Source organism: Jatropha curcas, chromosome 10 (assembly GCF_041381405.1).
Source record: "Jatropha curcas cultivar XTBG-Jc1 chromosome 10, XTBG_Jcur_1.0, whole genome shotgun sequence".
Classification (NCBI taxonomy): Eukaryota; Viridiplantae; Streptophyta; class Magnoliopsida; order Malpighiales; family Euphorbiaceae; genus Jatropha; species Jatropha curcas.
Genome location: NC_143160.1, coordinates 10,941,571 through 10,969,442, shown reverse-complemented (window position 1 = coordinate 10,969,442; position 27,872 = coordinate 10,941,571). Strand labels below are relative to the sequence as shown.

Here is a 27,872-nt window from a genome sequence, read left to right as displayed (position 1 = left end):
AGGAGTAATTAAGAGATTTCATAATAAAATTTAAAAAAAAAAGCAAAAAACTAACAGTTTCTAAAGGCTACAACCGCCGATTCTAATGGGTCGGAGAACCACGGGTTCCATCCGGTTCCGACCGGTTTGTTGGAACCGCCGATTGCGATTCTATCAAAACTGGAACCGAAACCGAACCAAAAATCTCCAATTTCAATTTCAGTTTGGACCAATTTCAGTTCTCACCGGTTTTGATTACGATTCGGGACCGGTTCAAACCGACGGTTCCAGTCCCGAAACCGTAATGTGGCCACCCTTACATCCTATAAGCGCTCTCTCGCACTTGCAGACCCAAATGCGCCGGCTTTAACGGTTCAGAATCTTTGCACCTCTATAAATGGAGTATATTTTAGTTTAGTATACTCTTTTTGTCCCTTACCTCTTGTTGTCTTCTTCTCTCTCATCTACAGCACGCTGAAACACTGGACTTACCAGGGACAGAGGAGAGATCTGAAATCTAAGCGATGGCAAGGACGTCGTCTTGGACAGCATCGTCGTCGAGAAAGAAGGAAGGATTAGGGTGGATAGAATGGTTAAGGGGATGGATGTATGTAATACATGAACTGCTGTTTCAGAGAATTATGGCTAGTCACTTACAAAACCCTCTTCCTTTGCCTCCCATTAACGACCTCACTTGCATTGTTACTGGATCCACTAGTGGTATCGGCTGTGAAATTGCCAGGTTTTGCTTATTTATATGTTTTAGCTTTCTGTTATATCATGCAATTTTTAAAGTTCGCATGTAATATTGAATGTTTTCTGGATCCTATTTTTGATTTTGCAGTTCATTTCTATGGGTCTTTTACATTTTCTGTGATTAACTAGAAATGGAGTTTTTAGAGAAAAATCTTTCTATAAGAGAATGTTAAAAGGAAATCGGAGCAAGTATTGCAATTTTTTTTTCTCTTGACAAGCAAAGCGCCATGAAAACTTGAAAAGTTTCCTTCTTTGCTTATATGGAAGACATCTTATTATCTAATTACCTCTTACCATTTAATTTTAACATTTGATAATTTGATAAATGGAGGAGATTCCTTGATTAGTAGAAAAATTTGGTGAATTGGTTAGATAGCGAATTATTTGCTTCTCCGTTTTCTGGGGTGAAAGATCTTTGTAATTTGGCGTATTCTAGTCTTTGGATTAACTGCATATATGTTATTTAAACAAACTAAAGATTGAGCTTTCAGTTTAGAGGTTGAATAAAGGAGGTAATTAATCCGACTCCCTTGGCCATTTTATGGAGAGCTTGTGAACTCATGGAAATTCATTATTAGTCGATGTATACTTTTAATTTGGGATCTCAGGAACTCTTATTGCATACATTTTCTTTTATTACCATAGAAAGCTTTTTATTAACAGAAAGATATGAATGTGATCTACAACCTATAAATTGTGTCTTTCAATTATCCCAAAACCTGATACTTTTGACATGTCAAGGTCAAGGTTTTGATCTTGAAAGTTTATAGAAGGTAAAGTCTGAGAGTTTGCTTGAAATTACTTTGGCAAATCAAAGTTGAGAGGGAGAGAATATAGGCTTTACACCTAGCATTCTTTGTCATTAAGCAAGGTCCCATTAGCCACTTCTATAGCTAGAGTAGGAGTCCAGAGACTGCTGAAAGCCTTAAAATTTATGTATATAGTAGACAATACTGTATTATAAGAATGTCCTTTTGTACTCTGAATAACTCCAGACCTAGAAGGGATATGCGCTTCTTAATTGGAAGGCACATAATCTACTACTCTGGCCTGGGGAACCTGTACAAACGCCTTACTTTAACGACTAATAGCATTGTCATTTTATCTATTTTCATAAACCAGGATATTGCTGTTGAATTGGTTACACTAATGCGTGTTTTTTTATTTGAATTGATTAGACTGATGCACATTCCTTTTGATTTCTTCTGCTATTATGTGTTGAAAAGTTTGCATCTTTATCATCTTTTTAACTTGGGGAATCTGCACTATTTATTTTTCTAGATGAACATAAAAGCGTTGTGTTGTAATTTTTTTTCCTTGATGGATTATTAGTAGCTTTTTTCTCCCATTGAAGGCAATTGGCAGAGGCAGGTGCCCATGTTGTTATGGCAGTGAGGAACCCAAAGACAGCACATGAATTAATCCTGAAATGGCAGAAGGAATGGTCTGGAATGGGCCTCCCACTCAATGTTGAGGTATCTGATAATTGAACCTTATCAATGCATTATATATGTCCAAATAGTGTTTTCATGGATTCATTTGCTAAAATGCGCTGTTCTCGTTTATAACTTCTAATGAGAATTTGACTCTTATTTTTGAATGGCAGAAGGTTCTTATAAAAAATGACAAATGAAAGTATATTTTTTTTATGTGTCTTGCAAATTTGAATGGTTCACATACTTTTATGGTTCTCAAGGTGATGGAGCTTGATCTTCTCTCCCTGGAATCAGTTGCAAAGTTTGCTGAAACATGGAATGCACGCTCAGCACCTTTACATGTTCTTATTAATAATGCTGGGATATTTTCCATTGGAGGTTGGTCCTTTTCAGCATTCTCCTATTGTTACATCAATGATATCCTTTTTTAATACTAGTACTTATTGCTATTGTATGTTTATAAATTACAATCTTCAGGCTTGTGAAGTAGATTGTGTGACTTCCAACCACCTGTTACAATTGAAATGTGCTACTTAGATGTATATTTTGATTTCAGACTGTCTGCAGAGTTCTATCTATTTGCTTTCTTTTTCAATTTCAAAGATGGAATAGTAATTTGTTGCAATGAAGCCATTCTAGGGCGAATACAACATAGCATTACAGGAAAGAGACTATGGTTGAGAACTAAAAACTTGGTTTGTTGTTCTTAATAAGGAGAATACTAATGAATTGTCATAAAAAAAGATGGGGCCTATTGAGGCTTTATTTGTTGCTTGGTGACTCAAATTGCAAGTGTATTTGGTCTCATTCTTCCTAAACTTACACTGTCAGTGTCATGTGATTCAGCCATTTGAATTGCTGTTTTAGTTTGTTTTATTTTAGTTTATTTTCTTAGGATAATTGGGTATCTCCAGAATTTGGAGACTTATTTTGATTTATCATTAAGAGAGTTTGGAGATAGAAGAGAGAACAAAGTTCTTTAGTATTGCATGCTCTTTTTCAATTACGGTGTAGTTTCATGGAGAGACCAGCATTTTTTAACTTTTGTTGTGCTTTTGAGGCTGAACAACAGGACTGGAGACAGTTGTTTTTTTTTTGGGCTCTTTTCCGTGCTTTTCATATTTTTGTTGATTAGGCAAAAGAATATCTTCTTTCTCCTTGTAAAATCTGTTCTGTCATCAAAAGTAAAAAAGGAAAAAATTGATTTCCTCTTATTGCAAGAAAGTGAAATAAGGGAAGCCAACTTCAGCAAATGGGTGGAACCATATTTGAAAACATGTCCTTATTTCTACATTAGATAAATATATTTAGAAGGCCAAAGTGCCTTTTAAATCAAGGCTTTTTACATGTCTTTCTCTCTTGTCTCACTTAAAAGATATTTCATCTCCCTCAATTTTCTTCCATATAATCTTGTTTTGCCTAAAGGAAGTTGTTGGAAAATGTTTTGCATGTATGAATGCAGTGAGAAAAAAAAAATGAATGGTGGTAGCAGGCTAGGAAAACAATAAATATGAAATTTTATGATTTCGTTTCTAAGTTCCTGCTTTCATTGCGTGCTCATCAATAAAGTGGTTGCTAAGCAACTCTTTTAGTTCTTTTCTGCTAATGGTTTGGATGATTTCTCAATTGAGTATAGTGCAGTTAATTATTGTTTTCATTTGCAATTACTAACAACCACTTATTAGTTCCATGGTCATGCATTTCATATCCATTTACATGACTAGAGTGTAAATAACTGATGCTAGGGTATTGTTGTATTCAGAACCACAAAAATTTTCAAAAGATGGATATGAAGAACACATGCAAGTGAATCATCTGGCTCCAGCATTGCTTTCAATATTGCTTTTGCCATCCCTAATTAGAGGCTCACCCAGTCGTATTATCAATGTGAATTCAGTTGTAAGTTTTATTATTAATGGAAATCTATAATACCTAGTTTCTGCTATATTGTCTTTTAATATTGATCTTGTGAGAATCTTTGGGAATTTACAAATTGTACTGACTATTGGATGCAGTATTTAGAAACTTGTGCATGACAGATGCAATATTAAATGTGCTTTTCTCCATTTTCTATTATGTTCAACAGCCTATGTTGTTATGGAAAATTGATTGAAGAAGGAATTTACTAAATGAGAAGCATGGGGGACTATACATATGCATTTAGAGTGGATTTTTTTAGAACAATTTGTGGACTCTTTCGTACAATTTACTGAAAGAAATGCTATAGCCTCAGTATCTAGTGAGTAGCAAGGGAAACACCCTGAATAAAGAAGGGGAAAGAGAAGGAAAAGCAACCAAACAATAGCAAAGCTATCAGAGTTGATAAAAATGGTCACATAAGAATACAATTTGGTTTGTCTTTCCATATTTTCAGATTGATTCAATTTACGAGCAGTAGACAGCCCATAAGCAGTTGCTACCATGACAGATGATCTTCTCCGGTATCACCAGTTGCCAAACTTCAACAAACTGCGTTATTGTATTTGGAAACACCCATCTATCCAAATAAAGAGAATGTAAGGGCCACTGAATAATGGAGCAAAACAAAAATTAATTCTCTCCATCCTACTTTCATATGAGACCAATTAAATAATTACAGTTCCTCACCAAATTGTCACCAGTTAGATTTTTTTTAGCAAGTGGCGCTAGTCCATCCAAAAAAAGTCATTTTCCTTGTGTTTCTATTTTTTTGCGTGCATTTTACATATAGTTACTTAACTGGCTCTTGAATGATTCAACTTATGACATCTAAAATTTTCTCATTCTGTACTAGCATACTCTTCTACATCTGGGAGTAGTTTAACATTTTTCTCTCATGCAGATGCATTATGTTGGCTTTGTTGACACTGAAGATATGAATGTTGTTTCTGGGAAGCGAAAGTATACAAGCTATGTGGGATACACTAGCAGCAAGTTAGCACAGGTACACTGCAGTCTTTATTCTCTTGACAGTTCATTCCAAAAAGTATTTTCTTCACAATCATGTGAAGGCTTTATTTTTGAAGAATTGTATATGCTACTGCCAAAACACCCATTTCAAGACTCTTACTCCAATTTCATTTCTGAGATAAATAAACGTATAACCTAATGCTACTTAGAAAGTTATTCTTAATCAGCAATCATCTTCACTTTAGTTAAAATGAGTCAAAACGCAGAGGCAAGATAAAAATTTGGATTCTTCCTGTCGCAAACTGAATAGTTTAATTCCACTCCATGTTCACATTACATTGCTATTTCGAGTTCGACAATTTAGTCCATAATAAAATGTAACAAGACATCTGTCTTAAGCATTTGTGAACACTAAGCAATGAATTTAACATGGTTGTTTTTGGATTGCAGATCATGTTCAGTAGTGTTCTTAACAAGCGTCTTCCTGCTGAAGCTGGCATTAGTGTAGTTTGCACATCCCCTGGAATTGTCCATACCAATGTTGTAAGTCTCTTGAGGAAATTCAATTTCTACTTTTATATTGGCAAAAGGACATTGCATGCAGGCATATGCATGGAGTTACTTCAACTCATATTTTGAATGGTGAAATGACTTGTATGCTTATTGCTATTACTGATATGCATGCAGTTACTTCAGCTCATATTTTGAATGATGAAATGATGGAATATTCTGCTCTAAAGGGTGAGCAAGGCTTTTTCTTGCAAAAGAAAGAGTATAGAGATATTTTTCTTCCAATAAAATGCTCATGCAAATTTAATTATTGACACAAAGGTCAACCTATTGTTACATGAACATCTGCATTCTCCACAATGACCAACATCTTCATTCTCCATAATAACCGGTTGTTATTTGTACTTTTTTTTTTGGACCAAAAACCAAATTAAATCTATTGATAATACTGGACCAAAAAAGACTTTAATCCAATTGTTAGTGTTGCCACTTTTCTAGTTTATCCATATATTGTTAAAATGCTTATACAAACCTAAATGACACTTGCATCATTAGTTACATTTAGAGACTTGGACGTGCTCTTCCGATTTGCTTTATGCTTTTCAGGGTTATCAAATTGAAATATAAAGCTCTGCATTGTACTTTTAATTTTCAAGTACATCATCTAAAATAGCTAATACAAACTAAACATTTTAACTAGAATTAAATTGAAAAGTCATAAAGGGTAAAGTTAAAAACAGTTAAGATATTAATTAAAATTTATACCGACAACATATAGTGTCTAAATCACACATGGTTTCATTGAAGTTGTGGTTTTATTTTTGTTGATATTTTAAGTTAGAGCTATTTTCTTTTCCTGTATTGGCAATATCTATTTATTCTCAGAAACTTCTAGAGAATGATGTTGGTTTTATTCGTTTTAAAATACCTTTGGACCATCCAAGTCCATTCATTAGTTCTTTGTGTGTGCATTTCTTTTGCCTTTTGTTTTAGTGGCAAGCTCGTTATTATCATGTGTGCCAGTTTTAAAATTGCATGTGTAATAGTGTGATGCATAGAATGCATCATGAGAAAAGAAATTAACCAAACAATATAATTGGAACACATTAAATAAGTTGAAAACTTTGCAATATTTTGATCACTAATTATATTATTTTCTATATACACTTTGATGAAACTTAATCATGGGTTTTTGGGTCTAAATTTTAAATGTTATTTGTTTGTTTGAGTTCCCTTTGACTTTGTGTTATTGAGTAAATATACTTTCAGATTATATATATCTGTATTTATTCAAATGCAGGCAAGGGATCTTCCCAGAATTGTGCAAGCAGGTTATCACCTGATACCTTATTTCATCTTCAGTCCTCAAGAGGGTGAGTCTCCCAAATTCTAAGACATTGTTTATTCTCAGTTCTGTCGGACAGTTATTTTATCTTTTATCAAATGTTAATGAGATATTAGGCTATATTTGGTGAGCTGTAATGAAATTTAATGTAATGTAATGTAATCAAGGACATTTTTAATGTAAATTTTACATCGGAGATGCCTTCAATTACATTACTTTACTTTCCATTACAGCTTAATGAACTTAGTATAAGTCTTTAGATTTGTATCTTTCTATTAATCCAATTAGAATAACTTGCAATAACTTGAAGTACATGATCCATTTACCCCAGACCTGTTACTTCTATTTTCTCTGTTTTCTACCACCTTGTTAAGTCCGAGGACTACATTTGAAATTACAGGAACTGAAACAGTTTCACGCATGTCTCTTTATCAGAATCTTCATTTTTCAAATAATCTGTATAATTTTTTATCTTTGCTATTAGTGAGATGCATATGTATCTCTTTGGAGATCTAACTGGAGGTAAGGCCTGCAATCCCAATGGCTTATTTTTTGGATTTTGCCAACCTAGTTTGTGTAAGCTGAGTGATTAATATGTTTGCAAGTACCACATGATGGATATCTCTGTGAGGAGCTTCAATGCTTCTTTTTGGTGCTCTTGTGCAAACAAGAAGGTGATGGATGCTGATCTTAGGGAGCTATCTCTATTAGTTTGGTGGTAGTGAATCTAGTTTATGGCAAAATTGTTGAATTATAAATTAAAAAGAATGGCTCAAAAAGTACATGATGAGCAAGCCCTGTTCCCACCCTATCATCAAACAGTAACCTGTAATTCCATAAGGAGAATAATTATAGATATACAAGAATAAAACCCTCTCCAGCACCACTTAAATAATGAGTTAGAAGGAGCTTGATTAAGTTGGTATTCTCAGTTTAAGTGTTAGGATCATACCTGCTTCTCTATCTGTTCAGTATTTCTACTCTCTCTTGCCCACTATATTTCTTTTACTTAGATGGACTAATAATTAAGACTTTTAAGTGGCTGCAAAAGAATCCCTTTGTGTTTATATTATTGATCCTTCCAGATTATTCAAAAAACTTTCTATTATCAGTACCTAAAACTTAAGGTTTTGAAACTTCAAGTTGTCTAGCAATTTGTTTTGGGGGGTTTTAGTTTGTTTTTTTTAATTCCCTTCTTGAAAGTAAGCAGCAAGTTGCCCCTGGGTTTTGCACACAAACATATAGTAGACATCCGCAACATTTTACAGAAAGGATAGGGGACACGGTATTGCACTAGCCAAGGTCATCCAACTCAATACTGCATCAATGAAGCTCATGATATTTGGTGCAAAGAAAACTGAGTTGTAGTAAGATCACCTTAACGAAGAATCTGATTAAATGAATATCTCTCCAATGAAAAATGAAAGTGGAAAACAATTATGTGTAGTATAATTCCTCAGGTGATGATGACATCTTTAGCATGACATACTAATAGGAAGAAACAGGGGGGAGGTGTGGGGGTGGGTGGGGTGCTGTTGAGGGGTTTGGGGTGGGAGGGAAAAACTATCTACTTAAATAAGAAGATGGGATTTTCAAGCTAATCTTATTTCAACTGCCACTAATTCAGGTTCAAGGAGTGCTCTTTTTTCAGCCACTGATCCTCAGATTCCAGAATACTGTGAATTGTTAAAAGCAGATGACTGGCCTGTTTGTCCATTCATCTCTCAAGATTGTCGACCAGCAAATCCTTCTGAAGAAGCACACAATATTGACACTTCCCATAAGTTGTGGGAGAAGACATTACAAATGATTGGCCTGCCTTCAGATGCCGTGGAAAGATTAATAGAAGGGGAAGAAATTACATGCTGCCACACGAATCATCAGGAGTAGTTTTTGTTGCCATCATACGGAAAAGTCCTAGTTCTTAACAGGTAGTTCACGTTGATTGATCATCCCATATGATTGAGTCTGGAGCACTTATTAGTCGAAGTTGGATTATTAGGTTTTCATAGGTATTGGTCCCAAAATTTGTAATCATAAGGGACTAACATTTTTCATGCTAACTTGAGATCAACATGGAAGTCTGATAAATTGTTGCTATCGGAAAAACCAATTTATTTTCTGGATAATAATTATTATATAACCACAGTTTTTACCCCCCACTAAAACATAATCAGAAAGTCAAGAAGTAGAGGCAAAAGTTGCAGATTTTGAGCAGTTTAATTTGCTGATCCACATGTGAGCAGAAGCTGGAGAAAGATCAGCATTCTTTTAATATCATTAATGACACTGTCAAGGTAGGTAAATTCCTGGTTTTTGCCTTTTTGGCATGAAGCTTTTATGAGAACTGCCTGTCGTGAAGCTTTCAACTACTATACTAGGGGAAATGAAAACCTGCAGGGATATACTGCCTGCTTTGCCTTCATGTTAAGCCTAATTCTCTTACTATCTGCTACTGCTGCTGAAACTTCTCCCTTACTGAATCCTGAAAATACAATGCTCCCAAATCCCTTTTTGCGTAGTAAGTAGTAAACTTGATGAAATCATCCATTAAAGAACCTCGTTTCTCAATGTCCTCTGAAGGTATAGCAGCAAGATTTAATGCAGGTTTCAGGTTTCTTGTTGTGTTGCACCAAGACAGTCTCTGAATATAGTGGCATATGTTGGTTTTCCAAGCCATTACATTTTTCTTACAGTGGTTTTTCTCTCATAAGGTGCTCCTCACTTTGTGGGTTAAATTATACGTCTTGGCTTGGAAATATTCTCATTCGATTCTATTTTAATTAGTCGAGTTTGAACTTTAGCAACTTAAATAGCGAGTTGCTTCAAAATTCAACTCGAGTTATTATCAAACCTTGTTGAATATATAAATCTTACATTATTTTGAATATATATTTTATGTTAAATGATTATTTAAATAACAATTTATTAGTTGATCTCAAACTCGAGATATTATTCGAGGTTGATTTAATAATTAATTTGAAATTAGTGAATAAAATTAACATTAATTTACCTTAATCAGTTTAAACTGAGTTTCTTTGAACTTGGATAGGAAAAATAAAACTTGATAAATGCGGAGTTCAATGTCTATCCATGAATTCTCTAACCAAATCAAACTCAACCGGTACACCATTCACTTGCTTAGCAGAATTAAGGGTGTGCAAAACCATGACAGAAACTGATTAAAACCAGCAGAATTGAATGGTTCAGTTTGAGTTGGTTCGGTTCAGATGCTAATTACGATTCAGTTTATGGTTCGGTCTGTCGTCCTAAAATTTCAATTTATATTTTTTCCTCGACGGTCTACTCACCCCTAAGCAGGATAGTATTAGACAATTATTACCATATAGAGATTAAAGGAACAAATCACAAAATGTTATTTCCATTATCGTAATAGTTGACAGTTACTATAACACCTGTTACCTGAAAAACGGTCTCCCCGCAAGGGGAAATTAGTCAAACAATCCGTTAAAAGTATGTCGGCAGTGAAGGTAGTAATGAATTAAAATGGAGAAGAGAGTGATGTTAATGATTATGAGAGTCAGTTTTGTTTGGAGAGTGCAAAGAGCATAATAGAGATTAGAAAGTCTTTTCTATTATAACGACTATATTTTAGTACATGCCTTTGAACAGTTGACTGTGAATATGAACATATGATAACATGACCCACCACTTTGACAAAAGCTAATTATTCTTATATCAAAGTAACCTAACCCATCCATCCATCTTTTTAATTCTATTAGAGAGAGAAGAGAAGAGAAGACAACGCAATTATCAGATTCCAAACACTTGGAATTAGAATCCCTTTCTTTTTTTTTGTCAGTCTTTTCTTTTTTAGCTTTTTTTGCATTAACAAAACTTGATTCGGAAATAGATTTATCAATTAATTAGTTTAGTCAAATTGCTATTTATAGTATCGACCGAGAATTGCATTTTTAATTGAACTTTAGTTGTAAGATCGAGAATTTAAAATCTGAAATAGCTACTGTTGAAAGACTTTACCTAGATATTATATGTATATTTATATCAAATTATACTTCTAAAACCTAATTACAATTGCATTCAAAATTTGAATTTTACATATTGAAATAAGACACTATTGTATTATTTTTAACTTGCAAATTTGTTTTTGAATAAATTAGATCAATTAAATTGATTGAATACCATGAAACTATTATACTTAAATGTCTATTTATTTATTTTCAACTAAAAAAATCATTATTATGTTGATTTATTTGCAAATATAAGATCAAAGTCTCAATTTTTAAAATTAATTTTCGCTAAAAAAAATTCACACTATTAGTACTAAAAAAAATTTAATATTCTCAAGCGGCAATTGCCCAAATGTGGAAAGTTCGTAGAATTCATTTTATTTCTATTTATAAAAAATGTGGGATGTATATTTCCAATTTGTGATTTTATCTATAATAGTTTTTTAAACCAATTGATTAAAAAAAAAAATAGTAATAACTAAATGATAAACATGTGTTCGGCAATAGTCTTTTAAATAATTTTTAGCGCTTTGACTAAACACTATTTTTTATAGTGTTCAGTAATACAGTGTTTGAATTAACTTTTAGATGTTAAGGTCGCGTCTTGTGAAAAGTTAACCCGTGTAACATTTAACTTTTAGCATTTTATAGAAATCTATTCAAACACTTAAGAATTAAACGCTACTAAAACAACTAATTTTATCGAAAAAATTGAAAAGTACGAAAAAAATAAATAAATAAAATTTCCACCGGCTATTGCACTTTCCTCATGTGCACTTAACAAGTGCTTTAATTACTTCACTTATCACTAACCGTCCCATAAGACCCCCACAAAGGCTTTTCTTGCTTTGTATAGAGACAGATAGGGTCACGGGTTGTATATATAAAATTAGAACGTTGGAAGAAATGGGCAAACCATTGTGGAATATAAAGCCAAAATTAAAGGTTGATGATTCTTTCATCTACAATCATTTTCATGTATTGCCCCCACCACCCTCTTTTCCTTCTATATTTCCTTTTTTTCATCATTATCTTAGATTTCATTTTCATACTATCATATCAATTTTATTGTTAGAAAAATATATTTTTCATTTTATATTTGAGAACTCCAAGATATAGTTTAGTTTAAATAATATGTATAACGTATTTCTATAAAAAATATTTTAAAATTTTTTCTGACTTATATTTTTCTGAATCGAGGTTTAATGTAAGTACGTGAAAAAATTCAGTCAGTTTGATATTATTTGAATTGATTTAGATAGAATAAAATGTTTTTAAAAAATTAAATTAAACTGAAATTGTTTTCAATTGTTTTCGTAACAATTGAAATCAAACCAAATTGAATCGAATTAAATTAAGTCAATCAATTCGATTAAATTATATTCAACTCTAATAAATTTGCTATTCTAAAATTGTGATATCTCGAGTTTTATATTGTAATTTTTACTTATTCATATTAGATCTAAATACTTTGTCGATCTATAATATTTTATAATATTTTTTATGATAACTTGTTTTTAATTAGATTCATAAGTTCAATTAGAATGTATGGTAAGTGTATACCAACTTTTCATAATTTGTTTTAAAAAATAACTTTTCATCATATTAATAATTCATTAATGGGTTGATTAAAAATCATTGGCAAGGATTATCATAAATGTCATTTTTATGCTCAAAAGTAAGTATTTATAAATTGAGTAATTTTGGCTCAATTATTAAAATATTCACTTCACTTGAAATGCATATTTAATATAATATATATTTTTATATTATCGTGTTTAATGGGCTTTTTATTTGTAACATGATTTTCTCAGCGTTGCATCATGTGAAAATTTGTCTTTCAGAATTTACAGTGTTCATGTAATATACATATATGTATTGTTATAATTCTAATATCATGTGAAAATTTATCTTTCAGAATTTACGGTGTTCATGTAATATACATATATGTATTGTTATAATTCTAATAAAAAGTTTTTTTTAATCTATATTTTTATTTCGGCTCATTAGGTCTTTCATGGAATTAAAAAAAAAAAAGTCTTTTCATATATTTGCATGTATTCTCTAAAAAAATTATTAGCAAAGAGACTGAAAGGAATGTTTTCTCGTGGGCATATGAGAGTTTATGTTTTATTCCTTAATTTTTTTTATGCATTATTGATAAGAAAAATAAAGGGGAAAAAAAATTTTTGCACTAGAGGACACAAAATACCCAACAGTCGGAAAAAGGAAAAAAACAAAAGAAAAAACGTTCATTTCTCCGGTATATTTTTTATAAAGCTTTTTTATTAAACTAAACGTTCATATTCACACCACCCAAGAAAAGTTGCAGATTCTTTCTATTCTACTCTCCAGCTTATTAATACTCTAATCTCTCTATCTCTCTCTCTCTCTTAACAAAAGTGAACAAAAGGGTACTTTCTCTCCACTAGAACCGCTGTTTTTTCTGTGTCATTTCACTTGCTCTTCTATGGAGGCTTAAATGTTAGTGGGCATCTATCTCTTTACTTACCCTTCTTCACAGCTGTTTCCAAGTTCCTCAAAAGGCTCTCTAGTCTCTGCGTTTCTGGTTTTTCTTTACTGGTTAACATCTCTTTCTTGGAAAAGACTGATTCTTGAAAGTGGAGTATATGGGTTTTTGAAGAATTAAAGCTTGGGGTAGTGTTTGGTTTCTGGGAAAGTTTAATTTAGCTCTCATTTTGCTCTTATCTCTAATGGAAGGCATTAATCGGGTGCATTTAGTGCTCGTGCTTTCTTTGGGGATATTTATGGGCACCTTATGTCAGGATGATTCAGATAGTACAATTTCAGCTGTGTATATTGTTACACTTAAGCAAACTCCTGTTTCTCATTACTATGGTGAGCTTAGAAAGGAAACAAATGTGTTTAATCATGGTCCCTCTGGTAGAAGAAATAGACTGCACAGGCCAAGGTACTAAAAGTTTCAAGCTACTCTAATTTTTAGTTGCTTTCTTTATAATTGCTTGAATTTATTGTTGTTACTATGAAATTCTTGTGCTTTTTTTATGTTATGTACTTGTTTTAGTGACAATGAAGGAATTTTGGGTAATTTTACTGATGATTCAGTTTAATGTACTGTTTTTTTTTTTTCATCCCTTGATTATTCCCTTGTTCTTTTTTTTAATCTATTTATTTATGTCCTAATAGAGAAATAGCTGAATGCCGAAGTGGAAGTTTCTTATCGTTGACTGTTAAAAGGTTCAACTCTCATGGGGTCCTCTTGTTTTTCCTGTGGGGTTTTCCCAGGAAAATTGTCTGCCAGGATATGATGGAATTTTGCATTTCTCTTGTTTTATTGATTTTTTCGTAGCCAAATAATGTTGATTTCTCTCTCTTTTGTTTTTTTTTTTTTTTTTGGTTTGTTTGTTTTGTTTCCTTTTTAATGCCTTTCTTGTCATTACAAATTGATGGGACTGTATAAGTTCATTCTAAACGTTTCTGACTGTTTATTGTATATTCATAATTCTCCTAGTAGTACTCTTAATTATACTAGGTACTACCACTCCAGTTATGTTTAATTTATGGCTTATTCAAGAAGGTTGCCGAGCTGAAAGGAACTTGACAAACTAAGCTTTTGATTGCCTTTTTTTTTCCCTCCTATTTTAGGCACAACTCGAGCTCTCATCAAAGTTCTGGTTCTTATATAGCTCGAGTTCATGATTCATTATTGAGGAGGGTACTAAGGGGGGAGAAGTACCTGAAATTGTATAGCTACCACTACTTGATCAATGGATTTGCTGTTCTTGTTACCCAACAACAGGTATATGCAGAGTCATTATTCCCTGTCATGCTATCACCATAATTATGCTGGTAAATGTATAGGCCATGCTCTCATTACAAGTGGTGCCTTTATCTTTTTTCTTTCTCTAATGTACTTTTTTGGCAATAGAACCTGTTCATTCTTTAATTAATATGTATGCTTCTTTCCTTGTTTATTTGCATCATAAATTAAGAAAATGAATGACTTGACTAATTTTTATATATTTTTTTATCTCGGCCAATTTCTAAGGCGGACAAACTATCAAGGAGGAGAGAAGTCGCAAATGTGGTTCTGGATTTTTCTGTTAGAACAGCAACCACCCACACTCCACAGTTCTTGGGTCTTCCACAAGGGGCATGGGTCAAAGAAGGTGGATATGAAGCAGCTGGTGAAGGAATTGTAATTGGGTTCATTGATACTGGCATTGATCCTACTCATCCTAGCTTTGCTGACGATATATCTGAGCACTCATATCCAGTTCCTGGTCACTATTCTGGTATTTGTGAGGTTACTCGAGACTTCCCTTCTGGTTCGTGCAATAGGAAGCTTATTGGAGCCCGGCATTTTGCAGCTTCTGCTATCACTAGGGGAATTTTCAATTCTTCTGAGGATTATGCTTCCCCCTTTGATGGTGATGGGCATGGCACGTAAGTTTGCTTTATTATTTGTTTGTTGATTCTACCTTTTCAGATGTCATATTTATGCATGTCCAAGTATCATTGTTACGGACTGAATAGCTTTATCTCTTCCTTTCCTGCCCTCTGCAATCATTCAAGCATGATAAAAAGTCACTTTAGTTTCTCACATCTTTCTAAGGCTGCTGTAAGTTTCTGATTCTACAGGAGACAAAGGTGATCAGGAAGTTAAATAGTAAGAATACTTTGATTGAACAAATTTTAATGATTGTACTTGATTTAATTCTCACAATTCCAGAGAAATACTTTTGTCTTGATAATCTGATCAAATAATTGCTCATAAGGAGTGGAATATTGTTTCTTTTGTGCACCTTTCTTTCTTGGAAATGCTGCAATATATTAATGTGGTTGTAATTATGTATCAGGCAAATGTTTTTTCATTACGTTCGGTTTTCCAGTCCAAACAGAAGGATTAATTTTTATTTCCAATGTCTTTAATTGAATTAATCTCATGCTGTAAAATTAGAGTTCATTCTTAACCAAATTATTGAGTGCTTTACACGGGCTTACCATTTTTCGCATGCTATATTTTGATGAGGATAGTGATGATGTAAATAATAAATAGTAGTGCTTGATTTCCAGTTAATGAGGTTTCCAGTTATGTAAAGTGATATCCATCTTCAATCAATTCTCCAAAATGCAGCTAACAAAACTTATCATGACGTACAGGCATACTGCCTCTGTTGCTGCTGGAAACCATGGGATTCCCGTGATTGTTGCAGGACATCACTTCGGAAATGCAAGTGGGATGGCCCCTCGTGCTCAGTAATATTTCATTTCTTTTTCTAGCAATATTTGCATCTCCTACATCATTATAACCATGTGTAGGCTGCATTATTATCATATTGGTTGTTATAGGGGAAAGTTTTTGGTTGAATATGGACTACGGAGCAGAAAAACACACTGCTCTGGGCCATGACTACTTTCATTCCATAAAACAATCTGAGGATTTATGTGAATTGATTTGTTGTTTTAACTCTTAGACTGGCTGTCAATTTTATTTGAACTTCTTTTTATAATGTTTTAGTGAATAGGGCAAGTCATAAATTGATCGATTCTGAAAATAAATTGGATGCAGGCAACATATATTATTATTGACTTTCAAAGTATTCAGAGAAAAAAAAAAAAATCAAATGACAGGTTTAACAGGTGATAGAACATTATTGAGTGGATGAACAGATTATTTGCAAGTTGTGATGCTTCTTGATGCTTGTTTATTGCTATTATGCATTGACTGAGCTGATAGCATTGTAACTTTGAAGCAGTTATACACTGAAAATAGCTAACCTGGTGACTTCTTAGGTACAGAACTATCGTGTCAAGAAAAGCAAAGTGGTTCCCTTAGAAAAAACATCTGGAAATTCACATTTTAATATTATTTCTTCCCATACTGGCACACATATATTTAAATTTGAGCTTCATAACATTTCTGTCTGTGATGATGGTACTCTCGTGTTAACTTCAAGCTTGTGTTTTCCAGTATTGCGGTATACAAGGCATTGTACAAGAGTTTTGGAGGCTTTGCCGCTGATGTAGTTGCTGCAATAGACCAGGTAATTTTTACTTGCTCTTTTTCTGCAAATCACTTTCCATTGAACTGATTAAACAGTCTTAAAGAAGCTTAGAATCACAGTAGCATATGATGGAAATATTCTGTATCGTTTATCAACATGCTCTTTCTTTGCATACCGGATCATATATATTTTGTCTTTACCTACAATAATTTGAGCATCTCACATCATTCAGTGCCTCTCCCCTTTCTTTGGGTTAACCAATGTGGTGTGAGACTGGCAGAAGTTGGACCTCTTATTTTAGGGCCAAAATATTTTGAAACATATATGCTTCTGCAAATTTCTAAATGTTGGCAAATAACCCTGGCTTCTTCGATCATAACCCGATTGTCATTTGGTGTTGTTCCTATGTTGCTTCTTTTTTCTAACTACTTGGATTTAATTTACAACATAGACAACAATTTTTATATTGAGAAACAAAATTAGCCAATTTCTAGAGAGCACATTCATGCTTGAACATACCTCCTCGTGTGAACATTGTAGAGGTGTTCATGGGCTTGGAGCCCGCCTGGCCTTACTAAAAATTCCAGGCTCGGGCAAGGGGTTTTGTACCCAGGCCCAACCTGTCTCTTAATCGGGCTGGGCTTGGAACCACAGTTACGTAGGGCCCAGCTTCTTGATCAATAAAACTTAAATTTTTCAATATTTTATTGTTGCTTGGTCACTGTAGTGGGCTTGAGTGGTCTTCCTGACCTGGCTTGCACAGTAATCAGGTCTAATTCCTTGAAATCGACATTGATGTTGATTATGCATTTGCAGGCAGCTCAGGATGGGGTTGACATTATTAGTTTATCAATCACTCCAAACAGGCGCCCTCCTGGTCTTGCAACATTCTTTAATCCCATAGATATGGCTCTGCTGTCAGCGGTGAAGGCTGGCATTTTTGTTGTGCAAGCAGCAGGCAATACCGGACCATCGCCCAAGAGCATGTCTTCCTTCAGCCCATGGATTTTCACTGTTGGTGCTGCTTCTCATGACCGAGACTACAGTAACTCTATGACTCTTGGCAACAATGTTACCATTCCTGGAGTTGGACTTGCTCGTAAGTTTCTTTTCTGATGTTACTGCTTCGTTTCTTCTCTGTTTTGGAATGCAAATGTAATGAATCTGAGTCTCTTTGATCCTATATATGCATAAAAATGGGGCCAAAACCCAAAAGGAAAATAATAACTATAAAGGAAACAGTAACAATATTGGAAAGTGAACAAGAACTATGAAGTTAAACTTTATTGATAAAAATTGAAGTTCAAAGACCGAGTGACTATTGACAAGTTAAATGACTATGTTGAAGATAAACCTTTTATTATGTTTATGAGTTGAACTTTTTTAATTTTGTAGTTATTGCCTGTGACTTAGTGGTCCAGTTCTACCAGCCACCAATAAAGTATGGTCCATTTTTTAGTATATCCATTTAAATTTAAATTATGAATTTAATATAATTTACACCTTATAATTTATCACTCTCTTGTTTAGCTTCTAGCAGACCAACTGGGTGTTATAATTATCCTACTTAATTATGCTATTTCAGTCTAGTTTGATGTTGTGTACTTAATGTCATAGGAATAGACACTAACATGCATTGTTTTACTTCAGCGGGAACAAAAGATGCTTCGTACACTTTGATATCTGCAATTCATGCTCTGAACAATGATACAACTGTTACCACTGATATGTATGTGGGTGAATGCCAAGATTCAAGTAACTTCAATCAGGATGTGGTACAAGGAAATCTCCTGATATGTAGTTATTCTATCCGATTTGTTCTTGGGCTCTCCACCATCAAACAAGCCTTAGAAACAGCTAAAAACCTCAGTGCTGCTGGTGTTGTGTTCTATATGGATCCTTTTGTAATTGGTTTTCGGCTTAATCCAATTCCAATGAGGATGCCTGGCATCATAATTTCGTCCCCTGATGATTCCAAGGTGAAGATTCTGTCACTGTTTGCTGGCAGATCCATATGACTTTTTTTCTTAGTTTTATGCTTCAAGAATCTTAACAATCTATTAGGGGTAGATATAAATGGAGAGAGGAAGTGAGAGGAAAGCAAATGGGAAGGTAAAGTCTTGAGGAACAAAATTTTTTTTGGTTAGTTTGGATTAGAATACAAAAGAAATTTTTAAACAATAGATGAAATTATGTTTCTGTTCTTTACTTTTTTGTTTTCTTCTTGAGAAAGATTTGTAGGGTGAAGGGGCAATTTTGGTGGGTGCCATTTGGCACTTCCATTTTTCTTTCTTTCCCAAACAGAGTTAAAGGAAAATATCCTTTTATTTTCCTTTCCTCTTCAATTTCATCCTCCCATTTGCATTATAAATGGTATCACTCATATAATGGCATTTCTTTTTCATTTTTTAATGTGAAAAGTTAGGTTCTGGTTTAGCCGTACATTTTGGAGTGAACTGTCCCTCATTCACACGCTGATTCTATGTAATGTTGAGAGAACTAACTGATGCTTTCATAATTCTTGTGGCAGATTTTACTTAATTACTACAATTCTTCTTTGGAGATAGATGCAATGTCAAAGAAAATCATTAAATTTGGGGCGGTTGCATGCATTTCAGGTGGACTGAAAGCTAACTACAGTAATTCTGCTCCTGTAGTTATGTTTTACTCTGCTAGAGGACCAGATCCGGAAGACAGTTTTCTTGATGATGCTGATATTTTGAAACCCAACCTGGTAGCTCCAGGAAATTCTATATGGGCTGCTTGGAGTTCTCTTGGAACTGACTCGGTAGAATTCCAAGGTATAAATGCACACACATCAAACAACTAATAGTGAGAGACCGTGAGGTTTACTTAGCTTGCAGTACAAGCTTATTATTCTAATAGTATGAACTTAATCCTCTAGGTGAGAATTTTGCAATGATGTCTGGGACAAGCATGGCTGCTCCTCATGTTGCTGGGCTTGCTGCATTGATTAAACAAAACTTCCCCAGTTTCAGTCCTTCAGCGATTGCTTCTGCTCTCTCGACAACAGCTTCTTTAATTGACAAAAACGGTAGGTCAATAATGGCTCAACGTGCTTATGCCAACCCAGATCAAAATAAATCTCCAGCAACACCATTTGATATGGGCAGTGGTTTTGTGAATGCAACAGCGGCTCTGGATCCAGGCCTAATTTTCGATTCCAGTAAGTTGTTCTGAATTTGCCGCCTACTCCCTTCTCTGACAATTGAGAGCCTGTTTGACATTGATACTGAAACAGTTTTCGGGAAAGCATCATTAGCATTGATGTTAAAATCGGTTTTCAAGAAAAGCATAATTTTGTATAATTGTTTTAAAAAAACAGTTTGGGAGTATTCTTTAATTTGGTTTCAATTCTATTTAATTGTTTTAACATAATGTTTTTATCAACAACTTGAACAAAAATACCAAAAAATCCTTATTTTCGTATTTATCATATGATGAGTAGAAATATGAAAAATGTGAAAACTATTGAGATAATTTGTCTTTTTTTTTTTTGCTTATAAACTTACTGTTTGTGTTTTGTTTTGCAGGTTATGATGATTATATGTCATTTCTCTGTGGAATCAATGGCTCTGGTCCTGTGGTCTTCAATTACACAGGCCAAAATTGTTGGACATATAATTCAACTATCAACGGTAGTGATTTGAACTTGCCCTCAATCACAATTTCTAAGCTAGATCAGTATCGGATGGTCCAAAGAACAGTAACCAACATTGCTGGCAACGAGTCGTATAATGTCGGTTGGAGCGCACCATATGGGGTGGCAGTTAAGGTGGCTCCAACTCACTTCACTATTGCCAGTGGAGAAAAGCTGGTATTGAATATAATGTTGAATGCGACTATGAACAGCACTGTTGCTGGCTATGGAAGGATTGGACTTTTTGGAAATAAGGGTCATGTTCTTAATATTCCAATGGCAGTAATTCTTAAAACCTATTACAATACAACTAATATATAGCTGAGGAATGAGAATGTTTTTTATTTTTTTCCCCCCCTTCTCTTAAAATGTCTTATAACCTGTTTTTAGGTTTTTGTATTTGTAATTTTTTGATATGCCTGTGAGATGTATCAACCAATTTTTTCATTCATTTTCATGTAAATGCCAAACATTTGTGATATAGATGTGATTTATTAATTATTCTCAGTCTCTCTCTACTTTTTTGTGTGTTCAAATATTAATTTATTTATAAATGAAATTTGCATGTTTGGAGTAAATTGAAAATTGAAAATTCATTTGTTTTTTATTGTTTAAATTTGTAAAATTCATTTGAAAATTTAGTTATATTGAAATTCATAAAACTTAATTTTTTTTTTTCATATAAAACCTAAAAATTTGAAAATATGAATGAATGCCACATTTACATGAAACGACAAATAATGTGCAATCTGCGCTTGAAAAAACATATATATATATAAATAATATATACAAGTATAAGCTTGCAATGTGTGCCCATTTATTGTGGCATTGGTTCAAATTCTGATAAGGCAAGACTCGTAGTACCTGAAAGAATGCAAGGTCAATCGTTAACCCTAATCAATCCCGTCCTTTAGTTTTCTTTTTGCTAAAATTTACCATCATAAAATTGTGTTTCATGGTTTGCTAATATAACGTGTTAAATTATAATTTTACATTATATATATATATATATATATTTTAATGAGTTTTATTTTTTTATTTTATATCAAATATAAAATTTATAATATATTCTTTAATAAATAATAATAAATTACATTTATTTTTTTTAGAATAAGTTATTTATAAAAAATAATTATAACCAATCAAATTAAATATTTATTAAAATAATAGTTAAACATATTATATTCTCACCATATTATATTTAATATAATTAATTAAAATTAGATTAACTTTATTTTTCAATTAATAAAATTAAAATCCTTAATGATATTTTCGTCGATCCATAAATTTAGTAGGAGCATTTTAAGCAATTCTAATATTTTCCTCCCTATTCCCACATATATATATATATATAGTTTTTGAAAATGTGTTTTGCTTGTTGTTTATACTCTCATTGTATATACTCATGATTTAAATACTCCTTATGTCCCAAAATATGAGTTATTTAAAATTTTTGCACAAATATTAGGGAAGTAATTAATTATCCTAAATTAGAATAAAATCAAAGGTAATTTGACCAATTTATCATTTATCTCAAAACCAATAGTTACTTATGAAAAGTATTTATTGTATCTAATATAAACAAGGGTAACAATAGAAAAACATCATTTATTACTTTTTAAAATACATGATACGACTTATATTTTTGGATAAAATAATCACCAGTATTAATTATTATCAAAATAATATATAAGTTTGTGCTAAAATAATTGTCCTTTAACATAAACTTTTTTTTTAAATTTTAATATTGTACCAAGTTTAGTTCAAATTTAATATGTTATTTGGAAAAGCAAGAGTATTACTATCTCTGTTCTATAATACTTGTCACATTTGAAATTTTACGTTCTTTAAGAAAACTATTAAATTTGTCTAAGTTGCAATAAATTATTAAGTAAATTAACTATATTACCCTTAATTTAATACTAATTCTCTAAGAAAATCATTAAATTGAAGTAATGATTATTGGTCATATACAAAGAGTAAACACGAAAAAAAAAACATTTAGTATTTCTTGAAACCACAAATGTGACAAGTATTTTAGAACAAACTATTTTCTCAAATATAACAAATATTATGGAATGGGTAGTAATTAATTACTCTATCCGTTTCACTTTAATAATAATATTTGGTATTTTAATAAAAATTAAAAAAATAATTAGAATATGTTGATTTTCTACAAATATATGATAGAATGTCTAAATTGCATTTTTTTAAATAAAAAGGGAGGTCATTCAATTGCCTCTATATTTGACATTGCCGTAACGCTTTAAATAATAATTATTATATAGTAGGAAATTAAGCTAACATTAAAACTTTTAAATAATAATCTTTTTATTTCGTTTTTGACAATTAAGTTAAACGAAACAGTTTATCATTATGAGATTTACCAAGCTCTTTTTTAGACAATTGCAATGTTTCCCTCCGTAGGTGTGTATATATATATATATATATATATACTTATCTAAACGGCAAATTGAGAAAGAGTCTGTTTGATAAAATTAATTGTTTTATGATCGTTAATTATTTGAATAGCTTTTTATAAAACATTAAAAATTAAATATTATATAAATTAACTTTTTATAAAACGTTATTTTAACATCTAAAAGCTATTTGAAAAGTTATATTACCGAATATTGTATAGTGTTTAGTCAAAACATTAAAAATTATTATCTCTTTTTTATAATACTTGTTACATTTAGAATTTTACATTTCTTAAAAACACCATTAAACTTGTCTAAGTTACAATAAATTATAGAGTAAATTGATTATATTACTCTTAATTTAATACTAATTCTCTAAAAAAATGTTAAATTAAAATAATAATTATTAATCATGTATAAAAGGATAAACATAAAAAAAAATATTTATTACCCCTTAAAATTATAAATATGATAAATATTTTAAAATAAATTATTTTTTGAGATCCGACGAATATTATACAGTGAAGTAGTAGTTAAAAAATTCAACACAGCCGAAGGCAAAAGTCGAGCATGAGAGTAACAAATGGGAATTGCATGGCATTTTTTTCTACTTGTCACGTATTTGGCACTCTTTTCAATTCTGTCCATTCCCGATGCCTAACTAACTGCGGCTGGCACAACCCTCTAGAGGCCTTTAGTTTCATTTATTTCCTTGCGGTTAATTACAAAACAGATTATTTCTTACTACACTGTCTTAACGACAAAACATGCACGACTAATCTTAAATAATTTATTACTTTCGTTATGTAATATTTATTATATTTTAAAAAATAATTTATTTCAAAATATTTATTATGTTTGTAGTTTCAAAAAGAAATAAATTATTTTTTTTATATTTAGCTTTTATATATGTCTAATAATTATTACTTCAATTTAATGATTTTCTTAGAGAATTAATATTAAATTAAGGGTAATATATTGTAATTTGGACAAATTTAATAATTTTTTAAGGGATATAAAATTTCAAATATAACAAGTATTTTAGAATATAAGTACTATATCTTTTATTCAAAATTTTTAATTTAGTATTTTTTTTTTCTAAATAACAACCAATAGTATTAAACATACCTCATTCTCTTTCCGTTCCATTTTATTTGCTTGTTATTCATTCTTAGAATGTTTGAAAATATTTGCAAGATTTTTAAATTGGTATATTTAAATAATTATTTTTTCCATAATAACATTTACGATTGTTCATTAAATAAATGATTTTTATTAATATTTTAGTAAGATTAAGGGTAAAAGAGGGCAAAATAATTTTTGTTGGCTAAATTTTTAATATGCGTGTCTTGTCAAACCATGCAAGCAAAATGAGACGAGGGAGTAAATGTTATCAATCTACAAATTAGGGTAAATAGAATTCAAACTTCCCAATACTCAACTTTGGAATTCATACGTTATACTAATTAATTCTATTATTTATTGCAAAAATTTCCCACTCCCTATATATAACCATATGCAAGAATGGAGAATAGGACATGAATTATTTCTCTTAGACTCGCTCAAGAAAAAGAAAAACCTTTATCCATAGCCATGAAGGCTTCTAAGAAATGCTCCAAGATGGTTTGCAGCTTCATAGTCTTGTTGAGTGTAGTTGCTAATCTTGTTGATGCTCGGCTTTTGATTGAGAGTTCAATGAAGCTTAAACCCGAAGAAGAAATTGGAAAGGAGAAGAATTTAGATAAAATGAAGAGCACTGCTACAAGAGATATGAAGATTTTACCATTACCACCAGGAATTCCTGGAATTCCGTTCCCACAAATTCCAGGAATTCCATTTCCACAGCTTCCTCCATTCCCATTTCCACCTCCATTTGACATCCCTAATCTTCCTCCACTACCTAACTTTCCTCCATTTCCAAATGTGCCTTTGCCACCTTTTCCATTTGCTCCTATGATCCCCAGCTTCACACCTCCTTCGCCGTGAAATTCTGGTGGTAAAGTCTCAATTTCAAGTACCATTGGAATTTACGAGAATAAAACGTTTAACCTAATTATTTAACTCGTCAAATGGGAAAAAAAAGTTTTATTGAAAATTCAAATAAATAAATAATAGTGTACTGTAAAATGAAGCATGTCCTCTTTATTTCTGTGCATGTTCTAGATCATAATAAGTTGTGAAATGGCAAGAGATCGATATTGTAAACTGATCTTTGTTCAATAATAGTTTTTTTTTTTTTTTTTTCCTTTCATTCAAAATACAAGGTTAAATCTGTCAATCGCTGTATATTTACTAGTAGGTTACTACTAGCTTTGTTTTATATTGATTTTAAATCGTTATTAACAATATAATTTTCTTATGTTTTTATAATTATACATGTTTTTATAATTAAATAAAATATTAATTTATATATATCTATATATAGTTATTAGAAATATTGAAAAATATAAAAAAATTGATGATATGGCATGCAATATAATTGGCTTTTTTAGCTCAATACATAAATTCAACCCTTTATTTTTTTCACGAAAGACCTTGTGTCGCTTTTAATTTTCAGTTTAATCTATTTAACATTTCAACTTATAAAATTACACATATTCAGTATTTTGATTATCCTTATTGGACACTTCAATTTATAAAATCGATTAAACACTTATTGGATAGTTGAAAAATATAAAAATTATAGTACCAAAAGCTATATTATCAAATTTTCTATAAAAAAAACATTTAAATCAATATTTCACATATAAAAACCAAAAACCTAAAAAATTATGGTTGCTAGAACGACGAGGTGTAAAATTATTTTTAAAATGAGGTTCATAATGCACAAGATCAATTTTAAAATTTAGGGTGTCACAAAGTTTTTTTTTTTTTTTTTTTTTTAAACTCCAAAGACTAAATTATGTATTAGACCACTTTTTTTCTTTATACGTTGGTATTATAATATAATATATACTGCCAAATCATGGAAAAAAATCCCCAATTTTGTGGGTTATTTTAATTCTACTCTAAATCTAATTTTTTTCTTCGGGTATCATGAATATATATATATATCTTAAATAAATTATGACAAAACCACTCAAATTTAACAATTTAATTAAGCAAAAATTACAATACGGTCCTTATAGTTCGGGAAATACAACTAGTTTGTCTCTGTTTTTTTTTTAAATATATTAATTTGTCTCTATATTTTGCTTTTGTCACACTATTAGGTCATTTTATCTAATTTTTGCATCTTTTCGTGAAGTCAACGAGAAAACACAGAAATGAAAGGAGAGATACTAAAATATTATATTAGAAAAATTATAGTGCAGTCCCTATGGTTTGAAAAATACAATTAGTTCATCTCTATATTTTTTAAAACAAAAGGGAAATTTTCGTCTTTTCATAAGGTACTTAAAGGAAAACATGGAAAAATTAGATGAAAGGACCTTATAGTACGACGGAAGTAAACTATAAGGATATTTTAGTCTATTTTCTAAAAGATAGGGATAAACTAGTTGTATTTCGCAAAACACAAAAATCGTGCTGTAATTTTTCCTTTAATTAATATCGGTTATTAATTACAAGTCTTCCCATTATATAACTAAGTAGGCATCTCAACTAAAGCAATGCAGATTTACTGACAGCGGCAGTTGTATAGCATAAAAAGGAGTCAATTGATCGTTTTTTTTTTTTTTTTTTTTCTTAATCCCCTTTTGATATTAATGTATTTTTTCCAATTGACTCATCTTAAAATTCAAAATTAATCCTTTTTTTATTATATTTTTATATGTTGACCCCATAATTTTTTTTTTTCTAGATTTGCCTCTGCTTTCTTGCATATGAGCTGTTTCTTAGTCTAGAAAAGAAAAACTTTTTGATCAATTTTCATGATATATGGCTTTTGAAATATGCTGAAAAATGGTTGTTGGTTGTTACCCTCGTAATGTTTGATATTCTTGATGAGTTTTTGGTTGATATTTACAGATACCGGTGAATTAATAATGTGAGAAAGATTTCAATTCGATTTCAGAATTTTTCACTCATCGCATTAATTTTTAAAATACATTAGCCAGATCTATCGGTCATGAAACCTCTTATAAGTTATAATGCCCTAGCAATTTTCACATTCATTACAAGAAAAAAAATAATATAATGGTTAGTCTGGTTTCTGTATTTTATTTTATTTTAATTAAACTGTGTAATTTCACAAATTCAATCCTAATGATATTAATTTAATTAATTTATTTGAACTTTAATTAATTGTGATCTACATTGTAAATAGAAGCTATCCAGTAACACAATAAAAGAAATTGCAATATGCTCATGCACACCATATAATATCAATAATTACTATATTTGCTTATAAAGAAAATATTGCTATTATTATTTTTCACAATTATATAATAATTAACTACAATAATTCCATGAAGTTATTTTCACACCATATATATATATAAGGCCGCACATAAAATTTATTGAATAAAAATATAATGATCATAACATTCGATTAATATACTTGAACATGCTATATGTGTATGATAGGTTTATGGGTTAACTCCTTCAGTGTTGTTTACTGAAGTGAGGCTTGAAGGCAAAGGAAAGGAAGGAATAGAAGGCCTGGTGGGAATGAACGGAAAAGGAGGAAAATTAGGAATCGAAGGCAAATTAGGAAACGTTAGAGTTATTGGAGGAGTAGAATTAGCCATAATTGGGCTAATTAGCGGAGGAGGAGGAGGAGGCGGAGGCGGAGGCGGCGGCGGTGACGGTGGTGGCGGTGACGGAGGCGGTGGTGCCATCATTTCAAAAGATGGAAATGTAGTTTGAGCATCGTCTTTCGGTACTGGAAAAATTGGTTCAAGAAAAAAAGGTGGATCAACTCCAACTTGTATAGTTGATAGTTTTCTTAGAT

General features: G+C 31.6%; 2 protein-coding genes across 2 annotated transcripts; both read left to right on the top strand.

Annotated features, from left to right (window-relative positions):
• The first annotated feature begins 338 nt into the window (after nt 1-338).
• On the top strand, nt 339-9,058 carry LOC105636804 (dehydrogenase/reductase SDR family member FEY). The gene is made up of 8 exons (XM_012220152.4): nt 339-721; nt 2,090-2,210; nt 2,432-2,549; nt 3,934-4,070; nt 4,993-5,094; nt 5,511-5,603; nt 6,871-6,943; nt 8,543-9,058. Exons 1-8 carry the CDS (start codon nt 504-506, stop codon nt 8,803-8,805), a joined length of 1,125 nt encoding a protein of 374 aa, XP_012075542.1. The 5' UTR covers nt 339-503; the 3' UTR covers nt 8,806-9,058.
• A 4,151-nt stretch (nt 9,059-13,209) lies between these two features.
• Nucleotides 13,210-21,065, top strand: LOC105636805 (Subtilase family protein). The gene is made up of 10 exons (XM_012220153.4): nt 13,210-13,839; nt 14,535-14,688; nt 14,938-15,335; nt 16,053-16,148; nt 16,864-16,936; nt 17,714-17,996; nt 18,548-18,876; nt 19,428-19,698; nt 19,803-20,084; nt 20,452-21,065. Exons 1-10 carry the CDS (start codon nt 13,622-13,624, stop codon nt 20,877-20,879), a joined length of 2,532 nt encoding a protein of 843 aa, XP_012075543.1. The 5' UTR covers nt 13,210-13,621; the 3' UTR covers nt 20,880-21,065.
• Nucleotides 21,066-27,872: the final 6,807 nt, after the last annotated feature.